Genomic DNA, 15,723 nt, shown 5'->3' with positions numbered 1-15,723 from the left:
GATGGAATTGTAGGCAGCGTCAATGCCGGGGGTGGAGCTGCCGCCGGCGTGTCCAAAAAGCGACGAGCTGCCGTGCTCATACCCAGGCTTGACAACGACAATGTTATAATCAAAGACAAGAGGAAAAAATGAGTAGAGGAAGCCATTGTTTGATACTTGTTTCTCTGTATATGGGGAAGTTTTCTATTCGTGTTTTGAGTCCAAGGCTTGGTATTTATAGAGTGGAAATGTTGAAGGGTTCCTAGTGTTTGATGAGATGTAGTTGGAGAAGCGTGGGAGAAATCCCCGTTAGTTCACCTTCTCAAATACAAAACCTACCTACCCTCTCAGGGGATAGCTTAACAAAAGCAATCTGTTATATATGGAAGCAAATTTTGAGAGGTATAATGACTCATTGCCGAGAAGTTGACTACTCTATTAAATAATGAGAAATGTTAGAACTTTTTTTAGTGTCTTTTTTGGAGTCTTTCTATGCTGACATGACACATTGTTTTAAATAAAGAAAAACTATAGCTTGATTTATCTCTCTCGTTTTTATTAAAAATACAGGGTGTCATGTTAGCATAGAAGGACCCAGAAGGACACTAGAAGGAGCTCTAGCATTCCTTATTACATAATTGATCTATTTGATTATGGTGATTCATGACGCCTCTAGATTCTTGCAAAAGTAAATAAAATCTACATGCAATCAGCGAAAGGAATCCTCCAAATACGGTTGAAGAAAATTTCTTCACGTGTATTCTTTTTATTTATTTATTTTTTCTAATTGAATAAGGAAAAGGATAACAAGGGAGGATCCTTCTCACATCTGATCTAAAAGGTAGAAGAAGTAGACGACCTTATGAATGAAAAAAGGGTACGTGGACTCCCTCCCCAAGAGTAAATTAAGGTATCCATGATATTGTAACGTCGAGCTCAGGTTTAATTAGAGCTTATGCTCTATCTATTTCAGTCTATGAATGAAGTCCACATATTTTATAAAAGAAAAAAATCTTGGGGTAATTACTTTTTCCCCATCAACTACCAGCCATTGTCAACATGCCCCCATGAACTGACACTTCGACAAAAAAAAAAAAGCATCAAACTACCATCTTTACATACTTTGGCCCCTTTCGTCAGGGAATCCCGTTAACTTAGATGGAATATGCCATTTTTTACCGTTAATTTTGGTTTAAAGACCAAAATGCCCTTTATAGTAATTTTTCCTTTAGTTTTTTTTTTTTTTTTTTAAGATGAGGGTATTTAGGTCATTTTTAAATTTGAGTTAGGGCATTTAAGTCTTTGCATGAATTAGATTGACGGAAGGGGCCAAAGTATATAAAATTTATAGTTTGATGCTCTTTTTTGGTCGAAGTGTCAATTCATGGGGGCATGGACATGTTGACAATGACTAGTAGTTGATGGGGGAAAATGTAATTACCCCAAAAATCTTTGTAGTGGCTAAGGAATTCACCAATTATTCAAGGAGTAGTAATAGAAGATGCAATGCTTCACTTGAATCACTTCCGCTATAATAGCCGCTCAACACCTTACATATTATCCCCAGGCCTTCCTTTTCTTTTTTATAAACTCCAGCCCTTCTCCATCTCGCTCTCTTGGATCGAACACAGTCAGGATGATGGTAATACAAAGGCCATCCATTCTCTTGCTCTTGGGTTTTGTCTTAATGCATGCAGTCATGCATGCTTCAGTTGGCCCAATCTTCCACCCCACCAGCTTTACCGATCAAGCAGCTCTCATTGCCTTCAAATCTAAAATCACTTCCGGTCCAAACCAAACTGTCTTGGCTGGTAACTGGGTCCACAACTACAAGCTTGTGCAATTGGATCGAGGTCTCATGCAGCCGACACAGACAAAGAGTGGCCGCTTTGAACCTTTCCTACATGTTGCTCGAAGGAGCCATTTCTCCCCATATTGGTAACCTCTCTTTCCTGATTTATCTTAATCTACGCAATAATAGCTTCTTTGGTTCTCTGCTCCATGAAATCAGTCGCCTACAACGCTTGAGAATACTCCAGCTGTCATCCAACCTATTGGAAGGTAGTATCCCTCCAACTTTGGATAATTGTCAGAATCTTCGACAAATAAGTCGATAGAGAAGCCATCTTATGGGTGCAATTCCATCTTCCCTTGGCAATATTTCCTCGTTAGAGCAGTTGCATTTGGATTACAACAGCCTCACTAGTCCATTTCCTTTTCTCATCTTTAGCATATCCTTTCTAGCCATAATTGATCTTACAGAAAATCACATCTCAAGAACTCTTCTAATGGATCTCTGCAACCATTGTCCTAATCTTTAAGGGCTTTATCTTTCGTTCAACGAATTTAGTGGTCAGCTTCCTTCACAAATGAATTACTGTAGAGAGCTTGTAATCTTATTCCAATCATTCAATAAATTTGATGGGAGTATTCCAAATGCTTTTGGGAGTTTAGAAAAGCTTGAAGCGATTACACTGAAAGCAGACTCATGAGAAGAGCATGAATAATATGTTTTCTAATATTTATTATTTGTAGAATAGTAAGGAATAAATGTAAAGGTATTGGAAAGGGAGTGAAGTGACCCATCCAGCTTGCCAGGATGGCTTGGTAAGCAAGCAACCAGTTATGTAGGCGCCAGCCACTCCCAGTTCTTTCTCTTCTTTCTTTTTTAGTTTAGTGACAGTTCATCTGACTTTTTAAGTCCAAAATACGGGCCGACAATCCCTTGGAACTACTCTTCCGGATTCTATTGATAACTTTTCTGTTTCACTTCACTCCATTATTCTATTCAAAAGCCAAATAAAGGGTCATATTCTTATGAGTATAGGTTCCTTAATTAAGAGGCTTGACCTTATTTGATCTTAGCAATAACAATTTGACTGGAAACATACCATCCACAATTAGGGGATTGCAGGGGTTTCAAAGATTATATCTTGAGGATAATAAAATTGATGGATTTATTTCAGAAGACATATGTCAATTAAAGAACTTAGGCAAGTTATCTCTCTCAAATAAAAAAATCTTTGGATCCATCCCAAATTGCATTTCAAACCTCAATCTTCTGCAAATGCTATACCTGAGTTCTAATAGGCTGGAAACACCTATACCATTAAATTTATGGAGCCGCCTTGAGAGTCTATTGTTTTTGGACCTATCATCGAATTTCCTTGATGGATATTTTTGGATGCTATTGAACGCATCGATTTGTCTCGGAACCAAATTACTGGGAATATTCCAAGCACCATTGGAGCTTTTGAAAGCCTAAATAATCTTAACTTGTCGAAGAACTCATTTCAATGAGACACTACAAAAATTACAGCATTTTGACACGTGCAGTTTGACACGTGTACAGTGCTGTACACGTGTCAAACATTTAGACACGTGCACTTTGACACGCGTAAGACGCGTGTCAAATGTGCACGACATTAAGTGCACAAGTTGACACGTGTATTGAGATACACGTGTCAAATTTGACACGTGTATCTCAATACACGTGTCAAATTGGTTTGGCACGTGTATCTTAATACACGTGTCAAACCGTTTGACACGAGTATTTTCAATATTCGTGTCAAACCAATTTGACACGTGTATTGAGATACACGTGTCAAATTTGACACGTGTATCTCAATACACGTGTCAAATTGGTTATTTTTTTTATAAAAAAATCCAAATCGAATTTTTCATTTAAATAAATTTTTAATTGAATTATTTAATTGTATTTTTAAATTAAATTAAAAATACGATTAAATAATTAAATAAAAAATTTAATTAAATAAAAAATCCAATTTGGATTTTTTTTTTTCAATTTAGTTTTGGTATTGGTTATTTAAAATTATTTGGTATAATAATTTTTCGTTATTTCAAATTTTATTATTTCCGACCACAAATAACGCAATATTGATTTTACCGAAAAACAGCACAAAATAATATTACACAAATCATAAGTTAATAACGTATTCGTTAACTAAGCAAATATTTACACATAAAAATTAATTACACAAAATATCTACAAATCTGAAGGGCGTCCCTGCGAATGAGGAGGTACCGTCCCAGGCGTGTTCTCGCCAACCGGCGATTGCTGCGCAAGGAATGGTGTAGCGGGCGAAGGTGTAGCGACAATGGAATGCTGGCTCAGCCGTCGTCCAACAGGCGACAACGTACCAACCGTTGTCGAATTACCTGCAAATAATATAGACAATTAAAGTATATAATATTACTTGCAAAATTAAAGGGGTAATTAAAACAAATTGAAATTAATTTTGTCCTACACACAATATAAATCATACCTGCAGATGCACTACTAACAGACGACGTACTACCTACGTGTGCAGGTGAAGGCGTACCAAGACATGGTGCTGATGCTCCCATGGAGGACATGAAGACCTCAACCTGTCGCAGGCGCTGCTCCAACAGGTCATTCCTCGCTCGCTCAGCCTGTAGCTCCGCTTGGATCTCTTCCATCTTCCGAGTGTGTTCGGCCCAATCCCGAGACGTGCCCTGAGATGGTCCCCCTTGTGACCGAGGCCTATATGAGAAACATGTCCCCCGAAACAGGTGTGACGTTCGGCCCAACCTGCCGAACCCTCCCTGCATACTCAGGCCTCCCAACCGCCTGTTCGTAAGCGTCGTTCGGTGCCCAACGCACCGTGTCTGCGGAGACGCTTTGCGTGGCGGCTGGATCACTGGATAAACTCTGCGTCATCCTCTCCTGTACATCGTCAACATGAAAAAGTCATATATTGAATAATGACAAATCACACATAATTTTAAAAATAATAGTAAATTAAATCAGTAGCATACGCATAGGACCCGTGTACGTTCGTTGGCGTAAGTGCCGTCCTTCCTTGTGTGGGTCTTCACGAACGACGCGGCGCGAGTGGGGGGCGTGCCAGATGTACATGTCTGTCGTCATGCAGTTGACATATATAACAAACAGATAGCGATAAAAATAGTATAAAGAAAAATAAAAACAATTATCAACAAATATATATAACATAAACATATATATTTTAATATCTCCTCGTGATTAAATCTGGCATAACTTTTAGATCCCGTTCAATGAGGAAGGTCATTCTGCTCGCGCAGCCTCTTCATCCGTTCAGAGGTTGCCTACGCATTTAACATGAAAATAAAAATGTAAGCATTGACACACTTAAATTAAAACTAAAATTAAATAAACTGTTATTAAAAAACCACAACATTTTCTTGGCCTACATACGATTTTTTGCTCACGGCACCAATCTCTCAGCAGGAACTCTACATCTTCTGCGTCATAGTTGCCAAAAAAATTGTCCGGCATTCTCGCACGGATACTCTCGGGCGTGTCACCGTCTCTAATACATAGTTTGGTTTTGAACCTCGACTTCCACGAGCGGTGCTTACGGCCAATATCACATAAAGCCTCCTGTTGTGCCCTGCGCGCGTCTACTGATACAGGTAGATAGAACTCCTCCTGCACATTCAACACATTTTTATAGGTTTAAAAACTTCAAGAAATACATTAATCTCAAGTTTAATTCAAATAAATAATTAAATTATATTCATAGACATACCATCAGCGCGTCCCACATTGCCTGCTTAATCTGCCTATTTACCTTCGCCCATTCGTCCCGCATGTGTATGTAGGACCCACTCCTGATCAGCTTGCCCTCAGCCCGCCGAAATCGATTGCAGGCCCGTCCTACAGGTTGTATAGTAGCATTGTACTGCAATACAACCTTCTTCCCCCTCGGGAGGACCCAGTTTCTCGCTGGGTCGTCAATCACCTCATAATAAATGGTCCCGTCTGGGTTGTACCCTAATGAAAAAAATATTCAACATTTAATCATAAGATTAAAGAACATATATATATATATATATATATATATATATATATATATATATATATATATATATATATATATATATATATATATATATATATATATAAACAATTTGTAATCAAATATTTATTTATTTCAAAACCAAAAAAAAAATATTTTGGTAACAGAATATGAGTTTTAAGGATGTCTAAATATGTACTTACCCATCAACCGAATCTGCTCAATCCGTATGTGCTGGGTCGCTGGGTCGCCCGCAACCTTCTCGCCAACCCCTCCGGCTTGTGGATCCTGCTGATCATCATCTGAATCCATATCCTGGGGACTACCGGGGGCCAACTGATCGGTACCCAACATCGCAACGTCCTCCTCATGGGTACTCTGGCTCCCCCCCCACATCTGGCATCTGACTCTCACCGGAAAGTGGCATCTGGCTCTCACCAGATAAAGGCATCTGGCTCTCTACATGCCCCGGGCCCTGACTCGCCCCCGATGCTGGCATCTGTCTCGGCCCAAAATCTGGCCAGGCATCGCCGCCTGTGGCGGTATCTGTCCCAACCCCACGGCCGGCATCTGCATCTCCCCGGTCTGTGACAGTGGAAATCTACAATCCTGCGTCTCACTATCAGGGTTACACGTCATAGGTCCGCTATACGTATACGGAAAGTACGGCGCATAACCCTGTGACCCCATCCCCTCTCTCACCCACCATCGATAGGCGTTACCCGGTTGGGTGAACCCTATCTGAGATAATGTCGGCAGCTACGGCAATGGAGAGCTGCAAGGTCCAGCTGTGCTGGTCTGCCCGTGATCTGACGTGGGCACGGCCACCGTACCCGGCAACAATGGTCTATAAGCCCCGTCTGGGTGGTGTGGCCACGCTGCAGAATACAATGCCGTCGAAACAGTGGGCGTGGTCATGGGGGGCACGGGTGGGATAGGTGCCCGATACGCATAATGAGGGGGTCTCTGGTCCATCAATACCTGCGAACAAATGCAGACAAATTAATTAAAATATGTTTTTTTAATATGTTTTTAATGAACATACTAAAGAACAACGAAATTTATGCAATTAATAAAAATTTGTATTGAGTACAAGCGAATTGTACAAACAATATATATATATATATATCAGTCAAGTGTATTGAGTTCAAGCTAATTATACTCACAACAAATACATCAATCATTGTATCACGGGAGCTTCAATCGGATCTATGTCGGGCCTGTCGTACTCGAATTCATCATTCGTATCTGGTAGGTCATCAGTGGCTAGTACGAGCGGTACGCACTCATGGTAGGTTGTACCATCCTCATTACTCCCATCCCCCTGTCCAACGTCGTACACGTTGCGCGGTTTGGTCCTAACCGCACAAACCCAATTTGGGTTCCTTCCATCTTCTACGTAGAATACTTGATCCACCTGAGATGTAAGCACGTACGGCTCGTCCTGAATCAGTTCTCCCCTGTGGACGAGGTGATTGAAGTTGACAAACACTAGGCCATACTCGTCTATTGTGAATCCTCTGTCCATCGTGGGGTCTGCCCAATTGCACTTAAATAGGACGTACGTAGTCCTGTCATAGTACTCGACCTCAAATATATCGGTTAACTGCCCGTAGTACGTTTCGCCTTCAACGGTAGGAACACATACGCCGCTGTTCTGAGTCCTCCTTCCCACATCATGAGCAAGCGTGCGAAATAATTTTCCATTTACCACGTACCTGTTGTACTTCACCGCTGTCTCCTTTAGCCCTCTACAACGCATAACCAACTTGTGGCCCAATTCCTCCCTACGTTGATCGTCCAGGCCATCGACCTATGTTTTAATTACAAATAGTAAACATCACATTGGGTAATTATATTGAACCCGCATAAATTTATCCAATTTCAAATTTACAACTATTTCCTTACATATGCACGGTACCATTCGCAGAACTGCTCATGATGTTGTGCTTCAATAAGAGCCTCCGTAATGCGACCCCTAGTGCATGATCGCCTAAGCGCGTCTTTGTGCATCCTACATTCAGCGTATACAATTATGTAATAATTGTTATTAATACTTTTATTCGAATTCTGCTAAATATAAGGTTAGGACTACTTACGTCCGCAAATTGTGAAACTCTTCAGAGTTGAACACAATATAACGATGAATCTGGTGCATTATCAACCGGTTCATGGTAACACGCGTGCCCGCTCCCTTGTATCCATCAGGATTCCTCTGAGGTCTGTTGTGGAATGTTGGTGCGTTATTCAGATACCTTGAACAGAACGTTACCAGCTCGGTCGCTATGTACCCCTCCGCAATGCACCCCTCAGGAGCTGCTTTATTGCGCACATTATTTTTGAAATTCCCCAGACTCCTGGTTTAAACACATACACGACAATTTAATTGTCGTCAATTAGGATTACAATTAAATAAAAATATTTATTTACATATTACGCTGAATTTTACCTCTCCGCCCAGTCTACACTCGCGCACAAGATGTACGACCAAGTGGACCATGCTGGTAAAAAACCCTGGAGGGAATATCTGTTCTAGCTTGCACAAAGTGATACAGACGTCACCCTGCAGTCGGTCCATATCTTCTTGTGATAGCTTTGTTGAGCATATGCCTCTAAAAAATGCAGAAATCTCCACAAGAGGTCTAACCACTTTATCAGGCAATGACTTACGCAGTGCAATTGGGAGAAGCTGTTGCATTAGTATGTGGCTATCATGGCTCTTCAAGCCGGAAATTGTACGGTCCTTGAGCCGAACACATCGTGAAATGTTCGAAGCGTATCCGTCCGGGACCCTAACATTTCGAAGAACCTTCAGAAAATTTTCTTTGTCCTCTCTAGACATTGTGTGACAGGCAGCGGGAATATACGTTTTACCGTTGGCGGCCGTGAACGGATGCAACTTAGGTCTCAACCCCATTTCCTGCAAGTCCAGCCGAGCTGCCAAGTTGTCCTTCGTTTTCCCTTTTATATCCAAAATAGTGCCAAGTATATTGTCCATGACATTTTTCTCTATGTGCATAACATCAAGATTGTGCCGAAGCAAATTGTCTTTCCAATACGGCAATCTGAAAAATATACTTTTCTTCTTCCATATAACATCGGAACTCCCTGCACCCTTCTTCCGCTTCTTCCGTTTCTTCTTCTTACCCGCGGTCTCATCTCCAAACGCAACTCCGTCCAACTGTTGGAGAACCTCGTATCCGCATGGCACAATCGGTGCGCTGTCAAATTCTTCAGTACCATCAAATGTCCTCCTGTTAAGCCGCCACAGATGTTCAGGCGGCAGGTATCTCCTGTGCCCCATATAGCAAAATTTGCATCCGTTCTTTAAGCGTATAGAACGCGTCGATTGCATACAGCAAGGACATGCCTTCGCACCCCTGTTAGGCCAACCAGATAAATCTGCATACGCTGGCAAGTCGTTTATCGTCCACATCAACTGAGATCGCATAATAAAATTTTCCTTCTTTGAAGCATCGAATGTTCGTACCCCTACATTCCACAGTTCTAGCAACTCATCAATCAATGGCTGAAGGTAAACATCAATATCCATACCTGGTGAGCTCGGTCCAGGGATAACCAAGGAAAGGATGAAGGACGACTGTTTCATGCACATCCAAGGTGGCAAATTGTACGGCACAAGCATTACGGGCCATGTGCTGTGGGATGTGCTCATGTTCCCAAATGGATTAAATCCATCTGCTGTCAAACCAAGCCGGACGTTTCTACTCTCTGCCATAAAATCTGGATGTAAAATGTCGAACGATCTCCATGCCTCACCGTCGGCCGGGTGCCTCAATACGCCATCCCTAGTGCGGCCTTCTGCATGCCATCTCATATGGGGCGCAGTATGCTCAGACATGAATAACCTCTGCAACCGTGGGATGAGTGGAAACCACCTCAAGATCTTCACCGGGCGTTTTTTTCTCGCTGATATGATCTCACCATCATCATCTACATGTGTATCAGCCTTCCACTTAGACTCTCCACATACGGTACATGAATCTAATTCTTTATTGTCTTTCCAGAATAACATACAGTCATTACGGCACACCGGAATCTTCTCATACCCCAGACCCATGCCACTTAAAAACTTTTTCGCCTCATACGTGTTATCTGGCAATGCCTCATCGCAAGGAGGCAACAACTGATTGATAAATTCGAGAATGTCTGAAAAAATCTTGTTACTAATACCTCCAACGCACTTCAAATTGTACATGTGTACAGTAGCACTCAATTTACTATGCTTTGTACCAGGGTGAAGGGGCTTCTCGGCGGTCTTTAACAGCTCTTGGTACTTCAATGCGTCCCCGCAAGAGGTATCATCCTGTTCTTGTTGCGGAAGAGTACTGACGGCTTCAGGAACATCGTGCACGCCGAAGGCGTCACGCAAGATGGCGTGCATGTTATCATCCTGTTCCACGGCGACACCCTCCTGTTCTGTGACTTCACCATGTTCAGTGCTACAGGCAGCAGTATCTGTGCCACTGTGATAACTCGAACACTGACCAGGAATAGCGGACCCAGTCGTAGTCTCGCCGTGCATATTCCACAAATTGTAGCCCGGATTCATCCCCCTACCTCCAGTCAGGTGAGCAAGAACGTAATCTGGAGGGTGACGCTGGTTATTTCGACAATACTTGCATGGGCAGTAAATTTTTCCATCGACGGCCGTACAGTTACTAACGGCAAATGCCACAAACGCCCTACACCCGTCGTTATACCGTGTCGTACCCCTAGGTGCTGACATCCAAGACTTGTCCATATTCCTCTGTATAGGGTTAAGAGGACAAGACAAATCATACGTCAAACAAATAAACGTGTAAAAAAGTTGAGCATGTCACGCAACATGGGGTGTACGAATTTATTTCCCTTTTAAAGGGTTTATGGTTAGAGTTTAGGGTTTTAGTTTTTTTTAAGAAAGTGTAAGAATTAGTTTTATTTTTTTATAAAAAGGGTTTATAGTTAGGGTTTGTGAGGGTTTAGGGTTTAGGGTTAGGGTTTAGGGTTTAGGGTTTATGGTTAGGGTTTGTGAGGGTTTAGGGTTAGGGTTTGTTAGAGTTTAGGGTTTAGGGTTTAGGGTTAGGGTTTGTGAGGGTTTGTTAGAGTTTAGGGTTTAGGGTTTAGGGTTTATTAGGGTTTAGGGTTAGGGTTTTTTTTTTTTTTTTTTAAAAGTGTAGGGTTTTGTTTTTTTTCCTTTTCTTAAGGGTTTAGGGTTAGGGTTTGTAAGGGTTTAGGGTTTAGGGTTAGGGTTTGTAAGGGTTTAGGGTTTAGGGTTAGGGTTTGTAAGGGTTTAGGGTTTAGGGTTAGGGTTTGTTAGGGTTTATGGTTAGGGTTAGGGTTAGGGTATAAATTTAGAAAGTGTAAGATTTATTTTTTTTTTTTTAAAGGGTTTAGGGTTAGGGTTTGTTAGGGTTTAGGGTTAGGTGTTTTTTTTTTTTAAAAAAAAATGTATGATTTTGGTTTTTTTCTTTTTCTTAAGGGTTTAGGGCATAGGTTATGGTTTTATTTTATTTTTTTTTTATACGGGTTTATGATTTAGGGTTTAGGGTTTAGGGTTTAGGGTTTTAGTGTTAGGGTTTCTTTTTTTAGAAAGTGTAGGATATTTTTTTTTGTTAGGGTTTAGGATTTAGGGTTCGTTATGGTTTAAGGTTAGGGTTTGGTTATAGAAAATGTAGGAATTTTTTTTTTTTTTTTTTTAAGGATCTAGGATTAGGGTTTAGGGTTTAGGGTTTTAGTTTCTTAGGGTTTAGGGTTTAAGGTTAGGATTTTTGTTTTTAGTGTTAGGGTTTCTTTTTTTAGAAAGTGTAGGATATTTTTCTTTTTAGGGTTTAGGGTTTAGGGTTTAAGGATAGGACTTTTGTTTTTAGTGTTAGGGTTTCTTTTTTTAGAAAGTGTAGGATTTTTTTTTTAGGCTTTAGGGTTTAGGGTTTGTTAGGGTTTAGGGTTTAGGGTTTTTAGGGTTTGAAAGTGTAGGAATTTTTTTTTTAGGGTTTAGGATTTAGGGTTTGGGGTTTAGGATAAGGGTTTTTTTTTAGAACGTGTAGGATTCAAAGTTTATTTAAGGGTTTATTATTGTGTTGGTTTTATGGTTATGATTTTAAGATATAAAGTTTAGGGTTGGAGTTTAAGTATTTCTTAAAAAGTAGACGGTCAATTTTAATTTTTTCCTTTTTTTATTCAAACCCATTTTATTTTTTGTTCCCATTTATTATTTTCAAAAGTGTCATCGTTGGTTTATAACGCTAAACTAATATCGGACATTGTTTGATTTTGTTTGACTAACAAAAAAACATTGTAATTCATAATAACACATTCAAAAATATCTATATATATAACCTCTCAAATAAAAATTAGGACAGGAAAAATTAAAATCAATAAAAACACAACATGGCAAAAAGATCATGGCTTCCAAAAAAATAAAAATACATATAACACTAAATGACACAAAAATACAAACGCCTACACAATTTCAAATTATCAAATGTGTACTAACACAAAAATACATGCAGCTTTGTTAAAAACAAAAACACAAACTATAGCAAAAATGAAATACCTAGTCCATGAAAACCCAAAAAAAAAAAAAAAAAAAAACAGAAATATAAGCTTACAAATTACACTAATTCAGCAACATTGCAATAAAAAAATATAACACAGTCCAAAAATTATTACAATTATCAATCAAGAACAAATAAAAATTATTACAAAATATATATAAAGTTAGTACAAATAGAAAATGTTGAACAAAAAATGAAATACAATTTTAAGGCTCAAAAAAATCACTGCCGGTTTGTGGATTTAGGGCTCCTTATATATATATATATATACCTGCATATTTTATGGAGAAAGAAAAAACTAAGTTAGCAAATGTGTATATATATATATATAACTATATATATATATAGTTCAACCAGCCACTGAACAGAGAGAGAGAGAGATAAACACTGACCGGATCGCCGTGCGAAGCTGCCGGAGGAAATGGTGCCGACGGCCGTGCGAAGCTGCCGGAGAGACGTCCAGTAGAGAGAGAGAGAGAGAGAGAGAGAGAGAGAGAGAAGAAATGGGTAGCTTCCTCTGGAAGCTACCCATTTCTTATATATATAAATATATATATAATTTAAATAATATAATATATATATACGTTATAACGTTTGGCCAGGTGGCGCGCGGGAGAACTCCCGCGCACCAGCTGGCCAAACAATTGCGTACACGTGCCCAATTGGAGACGTGTATATAAATACACGTCTCCACAAACCGATTTATGCAAATATTATAATTATGTATAAAATATATTATATATATATTTAATATATTATATATATATATATATTATATCTATTTTATATAAACCCATGCAACCCTAAGTTTATGCACTGCATGTACTGCATGTACACATTGATAAACCCTAATCCCTAAAACTAAAACATAAACTCATGTTGCAAAATTTTTTAATTTTTTTTTTGGGTCTACATATATGCTTCACAAAGTTGGTTTAATTATGCATATAGTACAATATGTCAATTTAGGGTTAGGGCTTACGTATTTATGAGTATACCATATATATATATATAGAACTCATCATATAAACCCTAATCATAAGTGTATGTATTTTGTATAGCAAAAAACCATAACCCTAAGTGTATGTACTATATATAGCAAAAAACCCTAACCCTAAAATACACGTCCCCCATAGTAGAAATTGCATTTAATTTAAAAAATAATAATTATATATATATATATATATATATATTTAACAACGTAAAAAAAAAAAATACAAACCCATGCAGCCCTAAATGTATGTACCACTGTGATAACTAAACCCCTAAGCGCTAAAACTAAACCGTAAACTATAAATTAAACCTAAACCCTAACCCTAAAATTAAACTCTAATACTAACTATATATACTATATTAAACCATAAATAAAAACTATAGTTTACGGTTATATACTATATTAAACCATTAATGGCCCAAAAAATAAACTCTAACCCTAAGTGTATATACTAAAACCTAATACCATAAAAAATAAAAACTAAAACCTAACCATAAAGTTAAACTCTAACCCTAAGTGCTAGACTATATATAGCTATAACCTTAAGGGTACGTACTATATATAGTCATAAACCCTAACCCCTAACCCTAAAAGTATATACTACTTAGATATATATATATATATATAAGTATATACTATATATAGTATATATTTATATATATATATATATATATATATATATATATATATATATACTATATATACTATATATATATATATATATATATATATATATATATATATATATATATATAAGTATATAAGTATATACTATATATATATATATAAGTATATATGTATATACTATAGATTTATTTTTTAAAAAAAATTATATTATAATATTATATAAAATAATATATGAATAAATATATATATAATTTATTCAAGTAAGTACAAATACAAACCCATGCAACCCATGCAGCCCTAAAACTAAACTGTACGTAAACTATAAATTAAAACTCTAACACTAAGTATATATACTAAAACCTAAAACCATAAAAAATAAAAACTAAAACCTAACCATAAAATTAAACTCTAACCCTAAGTGCTAGACTATATATAGCTATAAACTATAATCATGAGGGTACGTACTATATCTAGTCATAAACCCTAGCCCTAATCCTCTATCCAAAAGTATATACTATATATATATATATATATATATATATATATATATATATATATATATATATATATATATATATATAGCTATAAAACTAAACCCTAAGTAAATGTACTATAACTATAACTATAACTATATATATATATCGAAACAATCTAATTTTGAACTGCTCATGATTTAATATATATATATTTAAAAGTGTACAATAATAACACATGAAAAATATATTGACATTATTATTCATAAAATGTAAAATCAATTAAATTATAACCCATAGCTTTAAGTATATATATTATATATACATATAAACCCTAACCCATAGTCCTAAGTGTATATATTATATATACCTATAAACCCTAACCCTAATCATATATACTTTATATATTAGGGTTTACGTAATTATTAGTATACTATATATATATAAATAATGAGCCTAAAAATTATAAGTTCCAAGCATAGAATTTACATATAGCATATAGTTTTCAAAGAAAATGTTATGTGTATAAGTTATGTACACCGTATTTTCATTGATTTGTACGGTTAATAAGATAAGGAGTATTTTTCTTTGAATTTTTTTTGTTTTAAAAAAGTAACACAACACTTTTTATTTTTTGTTTTTTTTTTTCTGAAAAATTAACTGTTTGACACGTGTCCTAGGGGACACGTGTCAAATTGTAACACATTCACAATTGGACGCGTAAAATCATACACGCGTCCAATTGGATACGTGTATTAAATTGGACACGTGTATTCTGTACACCGGAAGTGTATATACTATATATATCAGAACAATCTAATTTTGAACTGCTCATGATTTAATATATATATATATTTAAAAGTGTACAATAATGACACGTGAAAAATATATTGACATTATTATTCATTAAACGTAAAATCAATAAAATTATAACACATAGCCCTAAGTGTATATATTATATATACCTATAAACCCTAAAACCCAAACCCTAAGTGTATATACTATATATATCGATAAACCATAATCCTAAGTATATATACTATATATAGGTATAAACCCTAGCCCTAAGTGTATATACTATTTATACTATATATAGCTATAAACCCTAACCCTAAGGGTATGTACTATATATAGCCATAAACCCTAAATGTATGTACTATATGATGGACTAAACTATAAGTATTTAATTCATTATGTAGCGCAGAACTCTAAAAATAATTGCATTTACTATATATAGCCATAAATAAAAAGGTTACTGTATATAGTTTCTA

General features: G+C 37.1%; 1 protein-coding gene across 1 annotated transcript; it reads right to left on the bottom strand.

Annotated features, from left to right (window-relative positions):
* Nucleotides 1-3,876: 3,876 nt before the first annotated feature.
* Nucleotides 3,877-4,509, bottom strand: LOC133865626 (uncharacterized). Its single transcript, XM_062302043.1, has 2 exons — nucleotides 4,266-4,509; nucleotides 3,877-4,158 (listed from the first exon to the last, which is right to left on the bottom strand). Exons 1-2 carry the CDS (start codon nucleotides 4,438-4,440, stop codon nucleotides 3,986-3,988), a joined length of 348 nt encoding a protein of 115 aa, XP_062158027.1. The 5' UTR covers nucleotides 4,441-4,509; the 3' UTR covers nucleotides 3,877-3,985.
* Between the last annotated feature and the right edge of the window lie 11,214 nt (nucleotides 4,510-15,723).

Source organism: Alnus glutinosa, chromosome 4 (assembly GCF_958979055.1).
Source record: "Alnus glutinosa chromosome 4, dhAlnGlut1.1, whole genome shotgun sequence".
NCBI classification, from domain to species: Eukaryota; Viridiplantae; Streptophyta; class Magnoliopsida; order Fagales; family Betulaceae; genus Alnus; species Alnus glutinosa.
Note: the sequence above shows the minus strand (reverse complement) of the source record. Positions and strands in the feature narration are given on the sequence as shown.